The 26,347-nt window shown below is 43.8% G+C and overlaps 1 protein-coding gene across 1 annotated transcript in view; it reads right to left on the bottom strand.

The window, feature by feature from the left end:
* LOC137372160 (heat shock 70 kDa protein 4L-like) overlaps positions 1 to 26,347 on the bottom strand; it is a 133,428-nt gene that overhangs the window by 83,275 nt on the left and 23,806 nt on the right. Inside the window, exons 3-6 of the mRNA XM_068035716.1 lie at positions 11,902 to 12,042; positions 11,122 to 11,244; positions 4,256 to 4,355; positions 2,602 to 2,735 (exon numbers count right to left, since the gene is read on the bottom strand). Of these exons, the coding sequence (XP_067891817.1) occupies positions 2,602 to 2,735; positions 4,256 to 4,355; positions 11,122 to 11,244; positions 11,902 to 12,042 (498 nt within the window). The remainder of the gene's footprint in view (positions 1 to 2,601; positions 2,736 to 4,255; positions 4,356 to 11,121; positions 11,245 to 11,901; positions 12,043 to 26,347) is intronic.

Below are 26,347 nucleotides of genomic sequence, written 5' to 3'. Positions count from 1 at the left end.
TTCAACCAGAAACAGTTCTACTGTCTTTAGCAGCTTATCTGGAAACAGCATCCAGGAAAAAAGCTCAATCAGTGCCAGGATTCAAATGTATTGCATCTACTAAACAGGTTAGTGCAATCTGTACAAGAACACTGTTGCTTAATTAATTTAGCCTGCAGGTCGAAGAAGTTTCCATGTTTGGATAACTATCAATTTATAAGTAAAATGAGCAATGTTCCTAAAAATCCCTATTTTGTTACTGAAATAATCTGAAAACCCTTTGGAAAAGTTATGCATGGGCAAACAAATCTTATCAATCTTCAAGGAGCTGATTTTTAAAAATGTAATACAATGCAAAATAAGTTTTCCCCAGTTTAATGCTTCTGCACTATTTAACTGTCTTCAGGGCAGACAATACTGGCTTTACGCAAGTTTAGCCCAAAACTTCACAAGATACTTTAGAAATCATAGCTTCCTAATTGCTCAAAGCATTTATTCGGCGACTAGCTATGCCAATGCTAATCAAGAAGGTCCAAGATTGAACCCCAGTCTGTGAAAAGTTAGCTGATCTTGTGCAGGGTCATAGGGCATCTACTGTTAGCTTCAGCACCCTGTGGTAGGGTTATCCAGCGACCCCTGCTGAAAAGCAGACAGGAAGAGAACATAATTGGTCTCAATTGCAATGCCACACCTCACCCCTGTCCCATAGCCAAAATAACCTGCTCACACAAATGTCAAACAGGAATAATGGTCACTTGGGCAAGATACTGGATGGTAACTGTACCCCAGCAAAGTCTTCAGGAGAGGAGGGCAAAGGAGAAAATTGGCACTGTCCAAAGCCAAATGGAAAGGTAATGCATCATTGGATTCAAAAATGAATTTCAAATAACAAAAGTTACGCATAAACAGAAAAACCTCCAAGCTAATTATGCTCATAAATCCAGTTTCTGAACCAGGTCATTTACAATACACAAAAGACTAATTAAATCAAGTTATTCACACAAAATATTTTGGGCCCATTAAAGTATATGAGCAGTCTCCAGTTTACCTAATATCAGTGTTAAGAGCCCACCAAAAAATTGTCAAACTTAGGTGAAAATACAAGGCGATCGCATCTTAGCAAGGTAACGTCCAGCTCACCACCCAACTCCTAGCCCCAAGCAGAAGTTAATCTACATTATGATGATAATAAGGAAAAAGGAGGCATGGCCTTATAATTTAACATCCTTTATACAAAGTTGACACTGTGAATAAAACAAAAGCTGTGGGGTGGAAATTGTGCATTACTCTTCCTGCAATTAGTTCTCTACTTTTTTCTTACTCCAATTTTGTCTCATCGTCTTCCATTAACCTTTCTTTCTCTCTTCTGTTCATTTTGTTTCCATCTCTCTTTCTCCACCTCGCATTTCCCATTTCCATTCATTAGTTGTGGAGAACTGGAAAGAGACTTCAGGCTCTAAAATGCAACTTACAGAAAGGACATGGTCTCTAGGACTGGGAAAGTGGCAATATGCCTTGAAATTTCATGCAAACTAGTGGAGGTCAGAACTTGGGCTCATAAAAAAGTAAGGAAGTCAGAGCCTGGGGATTAGTTGCACAGTAATAGTTGGTATAAAGAGCACACAGTTACGACTGCCCAAAGGTAGCATGGGAGTGGAATGGAGGTACCCTCGAAATCAATGAACAGAAGACAGGCCACGTCTGTGCTTAGATGAAGGCCAAACTATTGAATCCAGGATAATGAGAAAATGGTGCTCAATAGGCAGAGACTGGATAGACTTGATGTAAGCTGGAAGGATCGCAATTGATGGTTCCAAATCAACAGGATGGTGGTGAGAGCAAGACCCATGATTTGGAAGCCTTTAAGCCAGGTAGTCAGCTTGGGAGCATCTGCTGACATTTTCCTTGTATGGCACAAGGGCAGCCAAGTGAGAGAGAGAATAAATAATGAGGCTAGTGTGAGTGTACATTCTCTTTCATCTGTTGCGTGATTTGGAGAGGGGCTCAATTGTTGGGAATGACTGGACGAGAAGGACAATTTGAAGAGTTTTTTTTTCCTGAGCTGATGTTCATGAACGTGCAACAATTTTTCAACTCAAGCGTAGATGTGTGACAAACTTCCGATTGATATATCTTGCAGATTTTCTGCTGGAATGCGATTGGTCTCAATAGAAAAATTAAACTGGGAAAATGATTTTGAATATGATGGTGGGCAACTAAAGTACTAAAAAAAGGAGAAACAGATGAGAAACCATTGAGGAAGAAAATTATGAGAACATGATCCTCATTTCTGATAGCAGCCAAAGTCTGAGACACCAGGAAATAAACGTTAAAAAAAAAACAAAAGGTCCTGTGTTGGCTTTCTATTTCTGCAATGGAGACCCAAACACAAACTATTGCCTATTCAATATGTAAAATCATTTTGTTGTAAATATACTGCCCCAGCAGACCACAAGCAGTTGATACTTGGATCTTTGTAACCACTGTACATATTCTGTATTTTTATAATTAAGTTTTTAATTCAACCAAAACTTATTAAAATTTAATCTACACCCAAAGGAGGATTAGATTTCTAATTTGTACCAAAAAGAGATTAAAAAACAAACCTTTTATGCTACTAACCTTAAGCTTTCCCTTGTTAAATGCACAAATAGAAGTTTGATAGGCTGAATGTCCCATATCTACAAAGACCACATTCCTTGGTTTCTCTTCTGGAGCTGGTAGATCCTGTTTGTAAATACCATATGCAAGAGCAACTAGAAAATAGAAAACAGATTAACAGTTAAGAATCCCAAACATGTGGCTGGGTTTGTACAATGTTTGTCAAGACTATTGCTAAATTGCAGCAGGGAAAATCATGTGTTAGTGGCACTGAACATTAGCTCACAGCCCTATGCTCATCACAATCTCAAGTGCATCTAGGAGGACTTGTTCGAAGTCCACAACACTGCCCACGATGAAGAGGATAGCAAACATGAGGAAAATCATTCTTGGCAATACATGGAGCTCCTACTACTGCCTCCTGTGCTATAACTCCTATGAAAATTTGCCTATAAAATATACTTTGGCAACTTGGGAGTAGATCTCAGTAGCAGAGATGTCAAGTAATTGGACAAAAGAAAACACACTAAAAAAACTACAGAAAAAGGGAAAGACAAGGGATTACTTAGCTTCAGTCAAAGAGCTGGCACAAGAACAATGGACTGGACTGGCACCTCTTGTACTTGTACCAGAAAACAAACGCATTCTCCATTAAGAAAAAGGTCTGTTAGGGTTTTTAAAATTCAGCTCGCTTTCTACAATAAAGGAGGACTACTGCTTTTAAATTTAAACGTCATTCAAAGTTGTGCAACAATTCAACTTTCATTGTTTTATCAGAAAAGGGTTTTCCTTGAAGCCCAAATGCCCTGTCAAGTATTACAATTTAATTTGCAATAAAGCTAAATCAAGTGCTAATATTGAATATTAAAAAAAGGTACAATTTCTACTTATTAGCTATCAAAAAGTTGTGTTTTTTAAAAAAAAACCCATAACAACCAGCTTCCATAGAATTTATAATCTGTATCCTCAATGTCCATCCAGGTTGTTCATCTTGAAACAGTTGACTTAGATTATGGGAACCAGGTGCTTCAAGCAATAAGGAAAGAGAACGGGTTAAAACATTGTGGATTGCTCGGGGGGGGGGGGGGGGGGAGACAGGCAAAGAAAGGTCAAACTTTAAACATCTGGTATTCTGAGAGTGAAAAGGGCAGGAATGTTGTGATTTACCACTTGGGGAGCGGGGGGAGTAGGAGGAGGAGGAGAACAGGGCATGGTACATTTAGTTTATTTAGTTTTAGGAAACTTAAACTTGCCTGTCCCTTTAAATGTAAACTGAGAGCTGTGAGCCCTTTAATAATGGCACCGGTGCCTGTGCATTGGCGCCAGATGCCGTTGCCTGTGGTGGTTCGCCAGCCCCTCCATGTCATTGCAGGAGCAGGCACAGCAGCTATACAAATGAGCCACCGCGTTTGAAATTAAGGCAGCTCCATGACGCAGGCCAAATTTATTATTTTTTTGTGTCTGCCACCTACTTCGGCAGCTAACTCTTAAAACGTAGCCCATGTAGCCTTTGGCTTCTCCCAATTTGACAAAATGCTGAATTTGCACAAATGTTCCTTTTAAACATTTTCCTCACATTTTATTGAAAAAATACAAACTTGAGTGTTCAGACGATTAAGTCTAGGAATGTATACATCCATCTCAAAACAGACGAAGATATATTGCCTTTCTTTACCTGCAGTGGTGTCATTCATCAGCCGCAGACAATTAAGTCCTGCAATCTCAGCAGCAGCAATCACAGACCTTCTCTCTGCATCAGTGAAAAAACTGGGGACCTGCCAATAGATTCAGAAAACTGGTTTTTTAAAAAAAGTTTGTTAATATATAATCCAGGATCCAGTATTGACATACTTCCAATGTCACATGCCATCCTCATATCAAGTAATAGTAGCTACATACTACAGGTGAAGGAAAATAAAATCAAAGTTGAAATATTTACTTTAACCATTTTACAGCAACTTAAAAATAAAATGATAACTCTTGTGCTAATTTCAGGATGTGCTTATTTGCATCTAATCAGAATTCAAATACAAACACCTTCACTGGATTATGGAGAGATCAGGCCAACGAAGCAACATTAAAAAGAACTGGCATGTTCAAAAAATGAAAACGTGCAAGCTAGTGCAATCAAGTCAATGCCCCAGAATTTACCAGCAAAAACAACTCACTGCACTTATTACTTAGGGCTGAATTTTATGGGCACGCCACAAATCATGGCAGCGCGCACGCGCGCTGATCTCAGCAGTCTTCCCACGTGGATACACTGCGGAGCCCCTGCGATATTTTGCATGGGGGTTTATTTAAATGGATGGGGCGGCTGCTCCGTCCCCAGCGCCTGTTTTCTAAAGGGCTTCAAATCCTTAGAAGAGATTTGAATTTAAGTAATATGATGGTAAATTGTGCTGAAAAATTTAAATGAAAGCTGGAGGGCCTTTCCCCAATGTTTTCTTTTGGGCCTATCACCACCAAAAGTAACTTTATTCCCAACCTGAACTTCCCCTCCCCTGCCCCCCAACCTCGTAACATTTGTCCTTCAACCCCTTCCCACAGCCAATAAAAAGTGTTTTCCCTGCTCCCCCCATCCCTTTCTGATAATTTCAATCCTCCCCCTCCCCACCAGCATCACGCCTCAGATCTCCGAACGGTGTTCCGAAGGCACAGGAGTTGTGGCCAGAGTATCGGCATGGGACCACCGCTGGGATAGGGCAAGTTAAATTGCATGCATTAACCTTCAACATTGAATGAAGGCCCCGCCGCAGAGTGGCAGGGGCTGCGCCGAGGCCTTGACACTGCCGGGCCTTCTCTGCATTGGGGGTCGTGGCGGGCCTCTCCCAGAAGAATTTTCTGGTCCCCATCCCCCCCCCCTCCCCCCAATCCCCAAAACTGGAGGGCTTGTAAATTCAGCCCTTTGTGTAAAAGTCCCAGTAATTTCTGGTAAGAGATAGGTTGAGCGTTGCAAAGTTTCGCAAATATAGGTGCTTGCCACTAACTTTCCCAGGAGTTAAGAAATTGATAAATTTGTATTTAACAGCGCAAATCTGACTTGCTGCAGTTCAGCAGCTATTTCACACCAAAGGACCTGTTCATGAAATAATTTATGGTCTCAATATGCCATTTAACCTTGGAGACCCAGAAAGGAGCAACTGAAACTGTGGAGTCTGGAAGGTAGTAAATTGTTCCTAGAGGCTTTAAAAAAAAACTACTACTTTTCCTTTGTCTTTGTGTGTCTCCCCATCTTAATCCAATATTTCCCACTCTAATTTGACTCAATCATCCCATTTTCTTGCGCATCCTTCACTATTTCTTTCACTATCCTTTAAAGGTCAAGATAGACCATTGGTTCCATTGTTCATCTAGGTCCCAGATGGCCCGATGATCTTGACACACAGCATTATCAACTTGCACTCTAGCAGCAGAAAAATAATTGGAGCTGAAGGGGGAAGGAAAAAAAAACAAATCCAACTCACGGCACCTGCCACAAAATGCAGGGCTCCAGCAAATTCTGGGTTATTGAAGTTTACTGCTTTCTGAATTTTTGTGTTCAAATTGAGTGATTTCAGTACAGAGGAGTGCAGAATATTTCAATTTTGGGCACCCAATGACAGCATCAAGTATACCTATATCATATATTGTAAGGTCAGACGCAGAGCAATATATTTGAACCAAACCACGAGGGACTCTGGCTTTAGTTTGAATTATTCTTATTTTCTGCATTATCCATCTTCATGCCTGGAGGATTATTCTGTACCAAACTACAGACACTCACCCACTATGAACTGGATTGCGGCTACCTACATTAATTCAACTTAAGAATGTTAGAGTCAGGGAAGACATTTTTATGCCATTTTATTTGGACCAGTATCCAGAATGAACAGCTAGATAGCCATAGCGCCACAGAAAACCTGTTCAGTAGCTAAGAGAACCACTGCCAGAAAAGTGCAGAAGCATGGCACAGTAGCAATTTATTCGATGCTGATTTGCTGAGAATGATTTGGCCTGACGATTTTGAGTGGATTTTTGAGCTGTCTAGCGACACCAACAAACGAACTTGTTGCCCAAAAAATTGATTTACCTTGAACAAATAGTTGAATTAGAACTTTAAAACTGTAGTCTTGGGATGTGGGCAACAATGGCAAGGAAGAATTTGTTGGCCATCCCCAATTGCCTCCAGGTAGTATTAATGGTACTTGAAGTGTTGCAATCTTAATGTTTATAGCCCTATATTTGTCTGTCCTTCACATTGATAAAGGATGCAGAACTGGAAGGAATTATTGAAGCAAGCTTGCCAAACCACTGCAGCATATCCGCTTCATAGTTCATATTGCAGCTACAGTACACAAAAGGAGGAGCTTGGATATTGAGCTCAGTGGCAGGGTGCCAATCAAATGGTTTGCTTTATCCGCGATAGCTTTGAGTGTTGTTGTGACTAGTGATGAGTATTCAAACAATCCTGCTTGAACTTTGTGGAAAAGTGGAATGAGTTTGAGGGGTCAAAAGGTGAACCACCTAACACAATGCAAATCAGCCTCTGCCCTTATTTTGCAGCCAGTTGCTCCAGTTAAGCTTCTGGGTGACAGTAACTCGAGACATTTATGGTGGGGCACTCAGCCACAATGGTGCTGTTGAAGGCCAGAGGAAGGTTGTTAGGCCCATTGATGGCAATCATCATTGTAGAGCACTTTATTGTGAATGTTACCTGCCTCGTCAGCTCAAGTATGGCTGCTGGTTGTCCAGGTCTTGTTGTAGTCTGGCATAGGACCACTTCATTATCAGGAGTCGTGAACAGAGCTGAACACTTGAATTATCAGCTAATTGCCCCGCTCCTGACCTTATGGAAGAAAGAACATTGATGAAGAAGCCAAGGATGCATCTCTAAGGGATTCTAGCAGTGATGGCCTGGACCCGAGATAAATAACCTCCAAATACAAACACGTTCTTGCGCATCAGGCATGGACTTGCTACTGGAGGGGTTTCCCATTGACCTAATTTTTTTTCTAGAGCTCCTTGGAATCATATCTGGTCAAATGCTGTCTTGATGTCAAAGACAGTTTCTCTGAACTCAACCCTGGCATTCGCTGCTGCATTCACATCCAGATCAAAGCTGCGACTAGACTTGGAGCAAAGTAGCTCCAGCAAAACCAAAACAGCGTATCCGTGAGGTTATAGGTGAGCTGGTACTGTTGATGACACTACTGAACTTTTTCTTCATCATTTCACTGATGACTGGAGGAGGCTAATAAGTTAATAATTGGCTCGATCAGATTCGCCCAGTCTTTTGGATAGGACATACTTGGGCAATTTTCTATATTATTAGGTAGATGCTAATGTCAGTGTATTGAATAGCTTGACTAAGGAACAGGCTGTTTATTTCCAGCATTTTCTGTTTATTATATACTCAGCTCAAGCAGTATTTGTGAAGAGAGAAATAGTTAACGTTTCAGGTCAGTAACTTTTCATTAGAACTGGCTAGTTCTTGTGTGCAAGTCTTAAGCACCATAGCCAGACTGTCATCAGGAACTGCAGCCTCCATTATCTAGTGTACTTGGCTGTTTCTTAATGTCATGTGGAGTGAGCCAAATGTAGCTGGATATTAGTATCTGAGATGGTAGAAATTTTGGAAGGAAGCAGAGTAGGATTGCCCCCTTGGCTGAAGATACTTTCAAACATTTCAGCCTTGTCTCTTACACTCACATTCTGGGCTCTGATAGTAGTTATGGAGAGATGTTCATGGAGCCTTTCCCCTCCCTTTATTTGCCCAAGTGTATACCACCATTCCTGAGTGGTAGGGTTACCACAGATTTACTCTGGTGGTGGTATGGCTTAATGCATATTTAGCCTGGTACTTTTGGTGCTTAGCATGCAGGTAACCTCATTCGAGAGATATCTGATGCTGCTTCTGTCATTTTACGCTCCCCAATGAACCAAGGTCGACTTAATGATGTGATGGTAGAAAAGTGGTATATGCAAACCATGAGGTTACATGGGGGCGATATATAGCATAGATCAAGAATTGGTTAATGGACAGAAAACAGTAGGAATAAACAGGTCATTTTCCAGTTAGTAGGTTGTAACCTACTGGGGTATTGCAAGAATCAGTACTTGGGTTTCAACTATTTACAATCTATATCAGTAACTTACACGCAGAGTCTGAGAGTAGGGTATCCAAGCTTACTGATGACACAGAAGTTGAGTGGGAAAATAACCTATGAGGATGATGCAAAAGCGATTGTAAGAGGACTGACAGATTAAGTGGGTGGGTAAGAACATGGAAGATGAATATAATGTGGAGAAATGGGAGTTAACCACTTTAGTAGGAAATATAGTAAAGCAGAATTTAAAATGGCGAGAATGAAATATTGGTATTGAGAGAGATTTGGGTGCCCTGGGAAATGAATCAAAGTTAACATATGGGTACAGCAAGCAATAGATAGCAAATGGGATGTTAGTCTATATTACAAGGGATTGGAGTACGAAAACAAATAAATCTTATATAATTATACAAGGTTTTGGGGAGACCACATACCTGGAGTACTGTGCACAGTTTTGGTCTTCTTACCCAGGGAAGGATTATACTTGCTTTACAGATATTGCAACAAAGGTACAACAGACTGATTCTTGGGAGCAGGAGGATTGTCATACAAGGAGAGATGGAGTAGGCCTATATTCCTTACAGTTAAGGACGAGGTGATTGAATTGAAAAAATATTAAAAGGGGCTTGACAAGGTAGATGCTGGGATGATATTTCCCCTGGTTGAGGTGACTAGAACAAAAAGAGTTACAGTCTCAAAATAAGGGTTCAGCCTTTTAGGACGGAGATAAAGGAGAAATTTCTTCAAGGAGCTATGAGCATTTGGAATTCTCTAACACAGAGAGCTGTGGATGCTTAGTTTATATTCAAACAGATTTAGGATACTAAGGAAATCAAAGTAGATGGGGATAGCATGGAAAGGTGGAGCTGAGGTAGATCAGCCATGATCTTACTGAATGGTGGAGCAGGCAAGGGGCCAAATGCCTGCTCTTACATTATGGCAATATTCAATTCTGGTGCTGTCACTGATGGCTCACTCGTACACCCAGTTTCAGCTGCTACAGTTGTCCTTCGTTTGCCCTAAAAAACATGGTGATGGTGCCACACTACACTAGGGAGCGTATCCTCATAAGGCTGAGATTGAGACCACCATGGACAGAAGCAGGTAGATTATCCTATTACCACCTGCTAGTGGCGGTAGTGCAGAGATATCCTCCACCTAGACGACACTTAACAGAGAGGCACTTTTTCCCCCCCCCTCTGCCAGTTGGGCAGGGGGAGGATGGGGGGGCCAGGTATCCAAATTTGGAGAGAACATATGCAGCAATCTTGGGATAGCAGTAGTTAAGGTTACAAGCACAACGAAGTCAAGACTCTTCAGGCATTAGCCTGTTATTTGGCTCCCAGCATTGGCTCAACGAGAATAACTTTGCACAGTTGTCTAGGTTGTGTCTTGTCCTGATCCAATGTCATTGCCAATAGTTCTGTACAACATTGCCTTTTTTTTTTTAAATTAGAGCTACAAAACCAAACATTGCAGATACTGGAAATACTCAACAGGCCAGGCAGCATAAGAAAATTAACATTTCAGTAGAACTGAAATTATTGACTTGAAATGTTAACTGTCTCTATTCACAGATGCTACCTGGCCTGTTCAGTATTTCCAACATTTTTTCTTTTTGTTTTGTGGCAGTTTTTTTAACAATTGAAAAGCTTGTCATGCCATTTCAAGAGGACCGTCAATAAGAATTTACCACATACTTCTGTTCACGAGTCAGATATAGGCCAGATTAGGTAGAAATTAACCAGTTGGGTACTTACAGCAAAAACAGCAGCTTTTATGGACAATTTTCTGGTGCTAGCCTACAAATTAGATCTATTTAATTCAATTTCACAACTAGCCATTGTGAGATGAGCTCTCCACCTTGGCTTACTAGTCCAGTACGAGAAACAGTGCTACTATATTGCAATACATAGGACAAATTTTGCACTAAATGGTAGATAGTCTCAAGTTTGTAAGTTTACTCATTCTTGAGCATATAAATGGCCATTAACAGACAAAAAGGGACAGCATCCTATGATTTAGATCAGCACATGATTCCAGTGATCTGTTAGCCCACGTCTATGAAGGGTTTGGTCTGAGATTGCACTTCAATACTTTGATAGGAAATACAAAAAGTTTGTTGATCAACATACCTTCAAAAGAAAAGACGACAATACGAGAGAGGTACTCAACATTTTTTCCTCAACTATGTACAGTGCACTACAGCAAAAGTACAAAATTTCTTGCAATTTCATCTTGGAATAAGTCAAAATGCTCATCATCTTGAGCAGTTAGATTAAGGCAACCGTTCTTTACAAAAGGATGTCACCGAGGAAGCTACTTCTGAAGAATTATTCACTACCATCCAGCGGGTAAATAATTTCCTGGCAGCTGACTGGCTGTACAGTCTTTATAAACTAAATTTAGGATAGTTTTGAGATTTTGCTGGTGTTACGTCAATCCAACCTACCGAAATTACACAGTCTGTCACTGGCTTCTTCAGTGCATTTTCTGAAGTCTCTTTGAGTTTAGTCAGTAACATTCCTGTAATTTGTTCGATAGCAAAAATTCGTTCTTCATTCATGTAATGCACCTGTAAAAAAAAGTTAAGCTGCATTACTAAACTAATTTTAATAACTGCAGAGGGCAGACAAGGCAACAGTTTTATTACATTACATTTTCATTACTGTAGTTCAGAGATCAAGATATTATTTATCATTCATTTGTTTGTACAGATGGATAAAAGATGCATACACCAAGTTTAGTTAAATTGAACATTTCAGAGCAGATTCAAAAGTCAATCTCTACACATTCTAAATAAACTCTTCAAAATATTCACTCTGAATTCAGGTTAGTAATTTTAAGATTTTTGTTCTCAAGAATCTATCACTGGGGACGGGGGGGGGGGGGGAAGGAAAGGAGGGAAGAAATAATTTGGGACGCCCGGAAAACATGAAAGGCTCTGTGATTTTTGTACAAGAGGGTCAATGTTATAAAATTTTGAAATACCAGCAAACATTTAATTCATTCAAGCATCCTCAGCCAATTACAGGCCAAGCGTTCAAGGCCTGTTTCATCCTCATTTTCCTTAAAAAGTCCTTCATTAACAGTGAGAAATTGGCAACTGGGGAGGAGTATCACTCCTGGCATGGTTGCTTGGTTCCAACATCAATACCAGCAATATACTTAAATTCTCATTTAAATTTCACTTTTATTCTATAAAGTACATTTCCACTAAAAACAAACTTACTTTGATTCCAACACTATCACTAGGCATCTTCTGAAGTTCATAAATAAGTTTGCTCTTTTCTGCTTGCACAAATGGGTCATCAAAAACCCTGCCATGCATTCGTTTAAAGCCTTGTATGGTATTCTTTGCATTGGTCACAATCTGTGAATAGAAACATTCTAGTTATTGCAATCTACACTACAACATCATAAGCACCACAGGTACACTACTTCAGAATATGCAAAACTCAAATATGACAGACCAAACAACTGTATTATGTCCGCTATTGTTAATTTGAACTAAGATGGCTTTTCTAAAACTGAAGCCATTTTGGAAAAGAACCAAAAGGAATTCCTTGATATGCAGCGCAAAATCAATCACTGAAATTGAATTCATTCTAGGGAAATGAGTTTATTTCTTCAGTTCATTGAACAATGTCTAACACCTGAAAGTCATCTGCTGTCAAATTCCAAATTTGTTTTTTGAAACTGATTTTAATCTACTATAGATTAATATTCACTGGTTCCAAGGGGTTAATTGTATTCTGCCTAACCCCTAATTTATAACCCTTTTCTGAATTTTGGGCATGTAAAAGACAACTGCAACTGTGAATGTTCCACTGCTAAGTATCAGACTTAAATTAGTTAGTTCCATAATTATTGATACCAATGACATAGGCAGAAGGAGAAATGAGGCCCTGCAGGCAGATTGCCAGGAAAGAAATTTAAAAAGTAGGAATGCAAAGGAATTCCTCTGTGGGTTACTCCTGGTGCCATGTGCTAGTGAGTACAGAAATAGGCAAATAGTGCAGATGAATGAATGGCTGGAAAGGGGAAAAGAGGGGGGTATAGGAAGGAGGGCTTCAGATTCCTTGGGCATTGCGACATTGCGCACTAGAAGAAGCCTCCTGTATTTATATGAGCAAAGTAGGTAGCATGAAGTCCAGTTCGATGGAGTCCTTATTTCAGGCATTTAGTGAGAGAATTTTAAGGGTTGATCTCATTTTAAAATCTAGTCAAGTTTTTCATTTAACATTCAGCTTAAATTTAACCTTAACTTGTTTCTTTCAGAGTTAGTGATAAGCTGTCTGCTAGTAGCAGCTGCAGAGTTAATTATAGGACTAGTTAGAAGAACTGGTTACCTGGTCAGCAGGGCCGAGCCACGGGTTTTTGCCAGTATAAATACAGGAGGCTTCTGGTAATGCACGGAGTAGGTAGCAGAAAGTCCAGTTCAACAGAGTGCTTAATTTGGGAATCTGGCGAGTGTGCAAATTCTGTGCAGCAAGGGAAGAGGTGCTGCTCTAATCTTTTAGATAACAAGGAGTGGTCCGAGAGGGGGAGCAGAACACAGCAAGACCCAAAAAGCTGAAGTCCACAGGCATTAATTAGGTAAGCAGGTAGGGGATTGAATGTGGAGTTTTAAGGTTTATTTTATTTTCACTAAACTGAGCAACAGTTTGAACTAGTACTGGAACGATACAAGTACTGTTCTTTTTTTCTTTTGGGCCTCCTTATCTCGAGAGACAATGGATACGCGCCTGGAGGTGGTCAGTGGTTTGTGAAGCAGCGCCTGGAGTGGCTATAAAGGCCAATTCTGGAGTGACAGGCTCTTCCACAGGTGCTGCAGAGAAATTTGTTTGTCGGGGCTGTTGCACAGTTGGCTCTCCCCTTGCGCCTCTGTCTTTTTTCCTGCCAACTACTAAGTCTCTTCGACTCGCCACAATTTAGCCCTGTCTTTATGGCTGCCCGCCAGCTCTGGCGAATGCTGGCAACTGACTCCCACGACTTGTGATCAATGTCACACGATTTCATGTCGCGTTTGCAGACGTCTTTATAGCGGAGACATGGACGGCCGGTGGGTCTGATACCAGTGGCGAGCTCGCTGTACAATGTGTCTTTGGGGATCCTGCCATCTTCCATGCGGCTCACATGGCCAAGCCATCTCAAGCGCCGCTGACTCAGTAGTGTGTATAAGCTGGGGGTGTTGACCGCTTCAAGGACTTCTGTGTTGGAGATATAGTCCTGCCACCTGATGCCAAGTATTCTCCGAAGGCAGCGAAGATGGAATGAATTGAGACGTCGCTCTTGGCTGGCATACATTGTCCAGGCCTCGCTGCCGTAGAGCAAGGTACTGAGGACACAGGCCTGATACACTCGGACTTTTGTGTTCCGTGTCAGTGCGCCATTTTCCCACACTCTCTTGGCCAGTCTGGACATAGCAGTGGAAGCCTTACCCATGCGCTTGTTGATTTCTGCATCTAGAGACAGGTTACTGGTGATAGTTGAGCCTAGGTAGGTGAACTCTTGAACCACTTCCAGAGCGTGGTCGCCAATACTGATGGATGGAGCATTTCTGACATCCTGCCCCATGATGTTCGTTTTCTTGAGGCTGATGGTTAGGCCAAATTCATTGCAGGCAGACGCAAACCTGTCGATGAGACTCTGCAGGCATTCTTCAGTGTGAGATGTTAAAGCAGCATCGTCAGCAAAGAGGAGTTCTCTGATGAGGACTTTCTGTACTTTGGACTTCGCTCTTAGACGGGCAAGGTTGAACAACCTGCCCCCTGATCTTGTGTGGAGGAAAATTCCTTCTTCAGAGGATTTGAGCGCATGTGAAAGCAGCAGGGAGAAGAAAATCCCAAAAAGTGTGGGTGCGAGAACACAGCCCTGTTTCACACCACTCAGGATAGGAAAGGGCTCTGATGAGGAGCCACCATGTTGAATTGTGCCTTTCATATTGTCATGGAATGAGGTGATGATACTTAGTAGCTTTGGTGGACATCCGATCTTTTCTAGTAGTCTGAAGAGACCACGTCTGCTGACGAGGTCAAAGACTTTGGTGAGATCAATGAAAGCAATGTAGAGGGGCATCTGTTGTTCACGGCATTTCTCCTGTATCTGACGAAGGGAGAACAGCATGTCAATGGTCGATCTCTCTGCACGAAAGCCACACTGTGCCTCAGGGTAGACGCGCTCGGCCAGCTTCTGGAGCCTGTTCAGAGCGACTCGAGCAAAGACTTTCCCCACTATGCTGAGCAGGGAGATTCCACGGTTGTTGTTGCAGTCACCGCGGTCACCTTTGTTTTTATAGAGGGTGATGATGTTGGCATCGCGCATGTCCTGGGGTACTGCTCCCTCGTCCCAGCACAGGCATAGCAGTTCATGTAGTGCTGAGAGTATAGCAGGCTTGGCACTCTTGATTATTTCAGGGGTAATGCTGTCCTTCCCAGGGGCTTTTCCGCTGGCTAGGGAATCAATGGCATCACTGAGTTCCGATTTGGTTGGCTGTATGTCCAGCTCATCCATGACTGGTAGAGGCTGGGCTGCATTGAGGGCAGTCTCAGTGACAGCATTCTCCCTGGAGTACAGTTCTAGGTAGTGCTCAACCCAGCGGTCCATCTGTTTGTGTTGGTCAGTGATTATGTCCCCCGATTTAGATTTGAGGGGGGCGATCTTCTTGATGGTTGGCCCAAGAGCTCTCTTAATGCCATCATACATTCCTCTGATGTTTCCGGTGTCTGAGGCCAGCTGAATATGACTGCATAGGTGTTGCCAGTAGTCGTTTGCGCAACGCCTAGCTGTTCTTTGTGCAGTACTTCTGGCTGCTTTAAGTGCTGCGGATGTTAAATCGCTGGGGGCTTTCTTGTAGTTCAACAGTGCAATGCGCTTAGCGGCTATGACAGGTTCCAGCTCTTCATTATGAGATTGAAACCAGTCTGCATTTCTCTTCGCACTTTTGCCGTAGGTGGTCAAAGCTGACTCATAGATGGCGTCTCTGATGTGGGCCCACTTGGTCTCAGCATCCCCTGTGGGAGTGTTTTGGAGGGCTGTTACAAGTGAATTTAGAAATTTTTGTAACAGCCGTGGGTGAGAAATTCTGCTCGTGTTGATGCGCGGGTGGCCCTTCTGCTTGGAATGATGCAACTTCTTTGGTCTGAGTCTAACCTTGCGAAACACCAGGGAGTGGTCAGTGTCGCAGTCCGCACTGTGGAAGCTGCGTGTGATTTGAACACTGTTTAAGGCGGCTCGCCTTGTGACAATGAGGTCTAGCTGGTGCCAACGACGTGATCTTGGGTGCCTCCATGAAACCTGGTGACAGGGTTTAGTGTGAAAGAACGAGTTGGTGATGCAGAGGTTATGATAGGTACACAACTCAAGCAGTCTCTGCCCGTTCTCATTCATCCTTCCAACGCCATAGCGCCCAAGGCAGGAGGGCCATGAGTCATGGTCGGCCCCATCCCTGGCATTAAAGTCCCCCAGCAGGAATAGGTGTTCGGTGTTGGGGATGCAACTAATGATATTATGGAGTGCCTCGTAGAACTGGTCTTTAGCTTCATGTGGGGAGCAGAGTGTTGGAGCATAGATGCTGAGTAGGTGTACTGGACCAGAGGTGGTGAGCAGTCGAATGGACAGTATGCGTTCCGAGCCATTTGAGGGAGGCTATCATGCTGAGCAAGGAGTTTCTGATGGCGAAGCCCACTCCATGCTGTCTTGGTTCTTCAGGATCCCTGCCCTGCCAGAAGAAGGTGTAGTCTTGCTCTGCTAGAGAGCCACTCGCGGGGAGGCGAGTCTCCTGAAGTGCTGCAATGTCCACATTGAATCTACTGAGCTCGTTGTTAATGATGGCGGTCTTCCGAGAATCGTTGATTTGTGTAAGGTCTTCCGACAGGCCAGGACACATAGTTCTGACGTTCCAGCTTGCAAAGCGAAGGGCTGGTACCTTCTTTCCTTTTTTCATGTTGTTTGGTGCGGTGTATCAGTCCACCTTTCGGGCAATGACCCTGAGCTCCAAGCACCCATTGAAGCAGGCAGACTGTGGCGGGACAGAACCTTATTGACTGGGGGCTGCCCGGTTTGAGGCGGGCGGTAGCTGTCCAGTGAGGTGCAATGACCTCTCCCACCGACAAAGGCAACCCGTGGCGCCCAGTTTCTACGCCAATTTATCTGGACTTATAACCCGTAACTGCTGCCTTCCGTGTTGTTTTAGTCGCTGTGAGGCAACTATGGAGTGACCTCTCCATGGCGCATGCCTGGGCAAATTTATGGAGGTTGAGAGTTGCCCAGTCGTCAAAACCCCTCTCTCGGCCTTTCTGGTGGAGTCCAAAGGAGTGCAGGACACGACGTTTGGCACCAGTATGGCTGCAGGAACTGCCGGAAACATGCCAAAGGTGACACATGACCGCCTACGGGGTTCCATTCCGGATTTTCTGTTAGGGTTTACTCCCTTAGCCTTGGTCTCTCCCGAGACGCCCACAAGGCAGTGGGGTTGTTGGGGCCCCTACACAGGTGTAGGATGGTGCCGGTGGGAGGAGGGGATGCAAGGGGGAGGGGTAGAGGGAGGGGGTGGGTGCAGGGGAAGGGGGTGCGGGGTGAAGATGGTGCGAGGGGGGGGCGGGCTGGGACGGGGTTGTGAGGGGGTGAGCTGAGAGGGTGGAGCAGGGAAGGGGACGGGGGTGGGGGGGGTGGAAGGGGGGTAAAGTGGGGGGGGAGAAGCTGGTGCAGGTAATAAGCCATTTCCTCAGTGCCCACCATCGACGTCCGGAAAGCTCATCCACGTTCTTCGGGAGGTGAAGCATCATTTGGCAGACTTAGAGGTGATTACATTTGCTAAGGGTTTTTTTTTTTTGCAGTGGTTTAAATAAAGGCATGCAGCATTGCCGACAGTGCGCTGCAGATGCTCTCCGAGCCATCTCCCGCGGGCGCTTTGAAGTTGCGGCCGGGGGGGCCGTTCGTGGATTTTTTGGGTGTTCGGGGCACCATTTCTCAGGACTTCTCTCGGGTCCCGCAGCTCCTTCTTCACCTCAATGGACTTACCGCATGCCGTGGCTGCAGACACTCTGGACTGTGAAGACAGCAGGATCGGAGATTGAAGTATCGGCAGCTGTGCTCGTCAGTTTCATCCGGATCAATTTCATTGAGAAAACAAAGAGCAGGTGTGGCTGGGGGAGGGCAGTGGGCCCAGGTAACATACACTAAACTAACTGTTAGCCTTTAGATAGGGCTAAAATGAACTGATTTAAAGAGCCAGGGGAATTTAAACAGTTTAAGAGGGCAGTTTGGGGGGGGGGGGGGGAGGAGTACAAGTACTGTATTAAGTTGATAATTTAACTAGTTAAATTAGAAATCACTGAATGATATTTCTAAACTTGAAACCCAAATTAAACAAAATACAATAAAGATTGCAGAGCCAGTGATGTGTTGCGGCTGTAGCATGTGGGAGCTGGTGGACACCAGTGTGATCCATTGCAACCAGATCTGCAGTAAGCGTCTGCAGCTCGAGGAACTTCAGTACAGAGTTAATGAGCTGGAGTCTGAGCTTTGCACACTGTGATGCATCAGGAAGGGAGAAAGTTACCTGGACACTGTTCCAGGAGGTAGTCATCCCCCTTCAGATTTGGTCTGCGGTCAGGGACAGGAAGGTGTGACTATGAGTAAGGCAGGTAAGCGGATCCAGAGGGTAGCAATGGAGGGGACTCAGCCCTTGCTATTCTCCAAAAGGTACAAGGTTCTTGTAGCCTATGTGAACGAGAGCAGGGACTACTGGAAGGATGAACAAACTAACAGCACCATGGTACAAGGGACCATTCAAGTGGGGGGGGGGGAAAAGGAGGAAAGAGAAGGGAAGTAAAAAAGGAATATAGTTGTAGTCGTGAACAGTATAGTTAGGGGGATAGATACTGTTCTCCGTAGATGAGGGAGAGCCCCCCGAAGGCTGTGTTGCCAGCCCAGTGCCAAGGTTAAGGACATCTCCTCAGGGTTGGAGAGGAACCTGGAGCGGAAGGGGGAAGGATCCACTTGTGGTCCACGTGAGTACCAATCATGTCGGTAGAACTTAAAAACATTTATGCTAAGAGAGTACGAGTGGCAAGGGACTAAACTAACAAGCAGAATCAAAGGTAATAGTCTCTGGATAACTACCGGAGCCACATGCAAATTGGCATAGGGTAAATCATCTCAGCTCCAGGACATCACTGCAGAAGTTCCTCAGGGTACTGTCCTAAGCCCAACCATCTTCGGCTGCTTCATCAATGACCTTCCTTCAATCATAAGGTCAGATGTGAGGATGTTCGCTGATGATTGCACAATATTCAGCACCATTTGCAAGTCCTCAGATACTGAAGCAGTCCGTGTAGAAATGCAGCAAGACCTGGACAACATCCAGGCTTGGGCTGATAAGTGGCAAGTAACATCCGCGCCACACAAGTGCCGGGCAATGACCAAACCCAACAAGAAAGAATCTAACCATCTCCCCATGACATTCAATGGCATTACAAATCGCTGAATCTGCCACTAACATCCTAGGGGCTACCACTGACCAGAAACTGAACTGGAGTAGCCATATAAATACCGTGGCCGCATGAGCAGGTCAGAGGCTAGGAATCCTGTGGCGAGTAACTCACCTCCCAATTCCCTAAAGCCTGTCCACCATCTACAAGGCACAAGTCAGGAGTGTGATGGAATACTCTCCACTTGCCTGGATGGGTGCAGCTCCAACAACACTCAAGAAGCTCGACACCATCCACGACAAAGCAGCCCGCCTGATTGGCACCCCATCCACAGACATTCATTCCCTCCACCACAGATGCAGTGGCAGAAGCGTGTACCATCTACAAGATGCACTGCAGCAATGCACCAAGGTTCCTTAGACAGCACCTTCCAAACCCGCAACCTCTACTAACTAGAAGGATGAGGGCAGCAAATGCATGGGAACATCACCACCTGCAAGTTCCCCTCCAAGTCACACACCATCCTGACTTGGAACTATATTGCCATTCCTTCACTGTCACTGGGTCAAAATCCTGGAACTCCCTTCCCAACACTGTGGATGTGCCTACTTCACAGTACTGCAGAGGTTCAAGAAGGCAGCTCACCACCACCTTCTCAAGGGCAATTAGGGATGGACAATAAATGCTGGCCTAGCCAGTGATGCCCACATCCCATGAATGAATAAAAAAGATCAGAGTTAAATATGTGGCTCAAAGATTGGTGTGGGAGAAGTGGGTTGATTCATGGGGCACAGGGTCTAATATTCAAGCAAGAGAGAGTTGTACCATTGGGACAGACTTCACTTGAATCATGGTAGGACCAGTGTCCTGGTGAATCATATAACTAGAGCTGTAGAGAAGGCTTTAAACTAAATAGTGGTGGAGAGTTCACATGAGATTAAGAAAGTGAATGAGAAAGGACAAGGCAATAGTGCAGGGTACTGATATCCAGAGTGTGACAGGAAGAGATAGTGTACACAAATAACAGTGCGCCAGCAAATAGGGTCAGACTAGGGGGGAAAAAAAATGGTAAAATGACAGGATTAAAGACTCTTTATCTGGAGGTTGCTTTTGCTGACAATGCAACCACTAGGTGGCGTAGTACCAGCACATGCACAAATGCAGCCTCATCCACTGAAACATCACTGCCACGTCAAAAGCAGCTGTCAGTAATAAAGATGACGCTGCTCAATTTATCACAATAAAATAAACTCAAATCCTCCCAATGGTTGTGATCACTGCCTCCAAAAGTACCCCCTCCCTCCTGCCATCGCACTTCTCTTCACCACTCCCTCCTGCGCCCATCTTCTCACCTTGCCACTGCAATGGGGCAAGTGGCGATTGAAACACGAATGATGGGAGGGAGCAGGTACTGTTCAGGGGAATGGAGACGACTGCTGAGGGGTGAGCAAGTCATTGCGTGGCGACGTCATGCACGCATTTCATACTGGCAATCTGGCAAATATTCGCATGCACTGATGACGTCTGCGATCGCTCTACCTTATCAGGAGTAACTTTGTTATCTGAATGCCGGGAGCATTTTTAAAAGTGGTTGAATTGATACTATAAATAGAAATAAATAATTAGGATCGGATAGCCATTACAGAGATGACGTTGCAGAGTGACCGAGGCTAGTAACTGAATATTCAAGGGTATTTGGCATTTTGGAAGGATAGGAAGAAAGGAAAAGGAGTGGGGTAGCTCTGTTAATAAAGGATGAGATCGGTGCAGTAGTGAGAAATGATCTTGACTCAGAAGATCAAGATGTAGAATCAGTTTGGGTGAAGGTAAGAAATAGCAAAGGAAAGAAATCATTTGTGGAAGTAGCTTATAGGCCACTTAACAGTAGCCACACTGTAGGACAGAGTATAAATCAAAAAATAATTGGTGGGGTGGCGGGTTGCAAGAAAGATACCGCAATAATTGCGGGACACTTTAATCTTACCGATTGGACAAATCAAATTGGCAAAGGTAGCCTTTAGGATGAGTTCATAGTGCATTCAGGACAGTTTCACAGAACACCACGTTAAGGAACGAACCAGGGAACAACCTATTTTAGACCTGGTAATGTGTAATAAGACAAGATTAATGATCTCAGCAAATGGATCCTCTAGGCAAAATTGAAAAACTAGAGTCTAAAGCTAGTGTCTTGAACTTCAATAAAGGCAATTACAACAGTATGAAGAGTTGGTTAAAGGTAATAGATAAGCGGTGGTAGTTATTAGAGATGTCTCAACTGCCAGATATATTCCATTGAGAAAAAAAAAAGGACTCGGAGAAGGATGCGTCTGTGGTTAACTAAGGAAGTTAAGGATGGTATCAAACTGAAAGAAAAGGCAAACAATGCTAAGATTAGTGGTCGGCCTTAAGATTGGGAAAATTTTAGAAACCAGGAAAGGATGACTTAAAGGGAGAATTAAGAATGAGAGTAGAGTAAACTAGCAAGAAATATTAAGACAGCAAGAGCTTCTACAAGTATATAAAAAGGAACAAAGTAGCTAAAAGTAAACTGTGGTCCCTTAAGAGGATGAGACTGAAGAATTAATAATGGGAAACAAGGAAACAGCAGACATTAATTATTTTGTATCTGTCTTCACGAAGACAAAGAATATCCCAAGAGCAGTAGAAAATCAGGGGGCAAAAGGGAGGAAGGAACTTAAAACAATCACCATCATGAGAGTGAATGTCGTCTTCTCTTCTTTGGCCTCCTTGTCTCGAGAGACAATGGGTAAGCGCCTGGAGATGGTCTGTGGTTTGTGAAACAGCACCTGGAGTGGCTATAAAGTCCAACTCTAGAGTGACAGACTCTTCTACAGGTGCTGCAGATAAAATTGGTTGCCAGGGGTGTTACACAGTTGGCTCTCCCCTTGCGCTTCTGTCTTTTTACCTGCCAACTGCTAAGTTTCTTCCACTCGCCACTCTTTAGCTCCACCTTTATGGTTGTCCGCCAGCTCTGGCGATCACCGGCAACTGACTCCCATGACTTGTGATCAATGTCACAGGACTTCAGGTCACCTTTGCAGACGTCTTTAAAGCGGAGACATGGATGGCCGGTGGGGCTGATACCAGTGACTAGCTCGCTGTACAATGTGTCCTTGGGGATCCTGCCATCTTCCATGCGGCTCACATGACCAAGCCATCTCAAGTGCCGATGGCTCTGTAGGATGTATATGCTGGGGAATGTTGGCCGCCTAGAGGACTTCTGTGTTGGACATATGGTCCTGCCACCTGATGCCAAGGATTCTCCGGAGTCAGTGAAGACAGAATGAATTGAGACGTCGCTCTTGGCTGACATACATTGTACAGGCCTCGCTGCCGTAGAGCAAGGTATTGAGGACACAGGCTTGATACACTCGGACCTTTGTGTTCCGTGTCAGTGCGCCATTTTCCCACACTCTCTTGGCCAGTCTGGACAGAGCAGTGGAAGCCTTGCCCAGGCGCTTGTTGATTTCTTCATCGAGAGACAGGTTACTGGTGATAGTTGAGCCTAGGTAGGTGAACTCTTGAACCACTTCGAGAGCGTGGTCGCCGATATTGATGGATGGAGCATTTCTGACGTCCTGTCCCATGATGTTCGTTTTCTTGAGGCTGATGGTTAGGCCAAATTCGGTGCAGGCAGCTGCAATCCTGTCAATGAGTCTTTGCAGACACTCTTCAGCGTGGGATGTTAATGCAGGATCATCAGCAAAGAGGAGTTCCCTGATGAAGGCTTTCCATACTTTGGCCTTCGCTCTTAGACGGGCAAGGTTGAACAACCTGCCAACTGATCTTGTGTGGAGGAAAATTCCTTCTTCTGAAGACTTGAACGCATGTGAGAGCAGCAGGGAGAAGATGATCCCAAACAGCATAGATGCGAGAACACAGCTCTGTTTCACGCCACTCAGGATAGGAAAGGGGTCTGATAGGCGGGAAAGGGGGAAAGGCGCCACTACGTTGAATTGTGCCTTTCATATGGTCATGGAATGAGGTGATGATGCTTAGTAGCTTTGGTGGACATCCGATCTTTGCTAGTATTCTGAAGAGACCACTTCTGCTGATGAGGTCAAAGGCTTTGGTGAGATCAATGAAAGCAACGTAGAGGATCATCTGTTGTTCTCGACATTTCTCCTGTAGCTGGCGAAGGGAGAACAGCATGTCAATGGTGGATCTCTCTGCTTGAAAGCCACAGTGTGCCTCAGGGTAGACACGCTCAGCCAGCTTCTGGAGCCTGTTTAAAGCGACTCGAGCGAAGACTTTCCCCACTATGCTGAGCAGGGAGATTCCACGGTAGTTCTTGCAGTCCCCGCAGTCACCCTTGTTCTTACAGAGGGTGATGATATTGGCATTGCGCATGTCCTGTGGTACTGCTCCCTCATCCCAGCACAGGCAAAGCAGTTCGTAGAGTGCTGAAAGTATAGCAGGCTTGGCACTCTTGATTATTTCGGGGGTAATGCCGTCCTTCCCAGGGGCTTTTCCACTGGCTAGAGAATCAATGGCATCACTGAGTTCTGATTTTGTTGGCTGTTCATCCAGCTCATCCATGACAGGCAGGAGACTGTGCTGCATGGAGGGCGGTCTCAGTGACATTTTCCCTGGAGTACAGTTCTAGGTAGTGCTCCACCCAGCAGTCCATTTGCTTGTGTTGGTCAGTGATTGTGAAAGTAGTGGAAGTACGAGGAAAACTAATGGGACTAATGGCTGACAAGACCCCTGGACCTAATGGCCTGCATCCCAGGGTCTTAAAGACATGCGACAGAGATAGAGGATGCAATCTTCCAAAATTTCCTAGATTGTGAAAAGATCCCAGTAGACTGGAAAACCATAGATGCAATACCTCTATTCAAGAAAGGAGGGAGACAGAAAGTTGGAAACTATAGGCCAGTTAATCTAACATCTGTCACTGGGAAAATGTTGGAATCCATTATTAAGGAAGTAGGAGCAGGACATTTAGAAATCATAATACAATCAAGCAAAGCCAACAGTTTTGTGAAAAAAAAGTCATTCTTGACAAATTTATAGTTTCTTTGAGGATGTAACAAGCAGGGTTGATGAAGGGGTACCAGTAGATGTAGCATATTTGGATTTCCAATAGGCATTCGCAAAGTTGCCACATAAAAGGGTAATACACAAGATAGGAGCTCATGATGCTGGGGTAATATATTAGTGTGGATGGAGGATTGGCTAATAGGAAACAGAGTTGGGATAAATGGGTCATTTTCAGGTTGACAAACTGTAACTAGTGGGGTGCCACGGGATCAGTTCTGGGGCCTCAACTATTTACAATTATATTAATGACTTGGATGAAGGGACAGAGTGTATTATAGTCAAATTTGCTGACAATACAAAGATAGGTAGGAAAGCCATAAATTGTGAGGATGAGAGTCTGCATGTAGGTATAGATAAAGCGAGTGGGCAAAGATTTGACAGATGGAGTATAATGTAGGAAAATGTGAGGTAGGAAGAAAAGCAGGTTATTTAAATGGAGACTGCAGAATACTGTAGTGCAGAGGCATATGGCTCTCCTCATACATGAATCAAAATGTTAGCATAAAGGTATAGCAAGTAATTAGGAAGACAAATGGAATACTGCCTTTATAGCAAGGGAGATGGAGTATAAAAGTAGGGAAGTCTTGCGACAACTGTACAAGGTGTTGGCGAGACCACACCTAGAGTACTGTGTGCAGTTTTGGTCTCCTTATTTAAGGAGGGGTATACTTGCATTAGAAACCTAAATTCATCTCTGTCTTGAACATAGTCAATGACTGAGCCTCCACAGCTCTCTGGAGGCAGAGAATTCCAAAGATTCACCACCCTGAGTGAAGAAATTCCTCATCTGTTCGAAATGGCCTCTCTCTTACTCAGACGTCTCCCCTGTTTTTAGACCTGCCCCCCACCCCAGCCAGGAGAAACATCCCTCCTGCATCAACTGTCAAGCCCTGTAAGAATTTTGTATGCTTCAATGAGATCACCTCTTATTCTAATACAGGCCCAGCCTCCTCGATCTCTCTTCATTGGACTATCCGAATCTCCCAGGGATGAGTCTGATGAACCTTCATTGCACTCCCTCTATGGCGAGTATATCCTTCCTTAGGAAAGGAGACCAAAACTGTACACAATACTCCAGGTGCAGTCTCACCACAACTCTATACAACTGCAGCAAGACTTTGTACTCAAATCCTCTTGCAATAAAGGTCAACATACCACTTGCATTCCTAATTGCTTGTTGCACCTACACGTTAGTTTTCAGTCTCTCACCATTTAAGAAATACTCTACAACTGTTTTTCCTACCAAAGTGGATAACTTCACATTTTTCTACATTATATCCCATCTGCCATGTTCTTGCCCACTCACTTAGCTTGTCTACATCCCCTTGAAAGCTCTTTGCATCTTCTTCACAACTCTCATTCCCACCTAGTTTTGTGTCATCAACAAACTTTGAAATATTACATTTGGTCCCTACATCCAAATCATTGATATAGATTATGAATAGCTGGGGCCCCAAGCACTGATCTTTGCAGTACGCCACTAGTCACAACCTGCCAACCTGAAAATGACCTGTTTATTCCAACTGTTTTCTGTCCGATAACCAATTCTCAAATCATGCCAGTATATTACCTCCAATCCATGTGCTCTAATTTTGCTTATTAACCTCCTGTGTGGGACCATAAAAAGCCTTCTGAAAATCCAAATACACATCCACTAAGTCCCCCTCATCTATTCTGCTAGTTACATCCTCAAAACGCCAACAGATTTGTCAAACATGATTTCCCTTTCATAGATCCATGTTGACTCTGCCCAATCCTATCATTAATTTCTAAGTGTCCAGTTATCACATGATTCTAGCATTTCACCTACAACTGATGTCAGGCTAACAGGTCTGTAATTCCCTGTGTTCTCTCTCCCTTCTTTCTTAAATGATGGAGTTACATTTGCTACCTTCCAATCTTCAGGAACTGCTCCAGAATCCTTAGAATTCTGGAAGATGATCACCAATGCATCCACGATCTCTACAGCCACCTCTTTCAACACTCAGAGTAGATTATCAGATCCAGGGGATTTATCAACTTTCAGTCCATTAATTTCTCCAGTACTACTTTTTTTTTTTAAAAACTAATTTCTTTCAGCTCCTCATTCTCACTAGTCCCTTGGTTCTCCAGTATACGGGGAGATTCTTTGTATTTTTCTCTGCAAAGACAAAGTATTTTAGTTTGTCATTTCCTTAT

This window comes from Heterodontus francisci, chromosome 1, assembly GCF_036365525.1.
Source record: "Heterodontus francisci isolate sHetFra1 chromosome 1, sHetFra1.hap1, whole genome shotgun sequence".
Taxonomy (NCBI): Eukaryota; Metazoa; Chordata; class Chondrichthyes; order Heterodontiformes; family Heterodontidae; genus Heterodontus; species Heterodontus francisci.
Note: the sequence above shows the minus strand (reverse complement) of the source record. Positions and strands in the feature narration are given on the sequence as shown.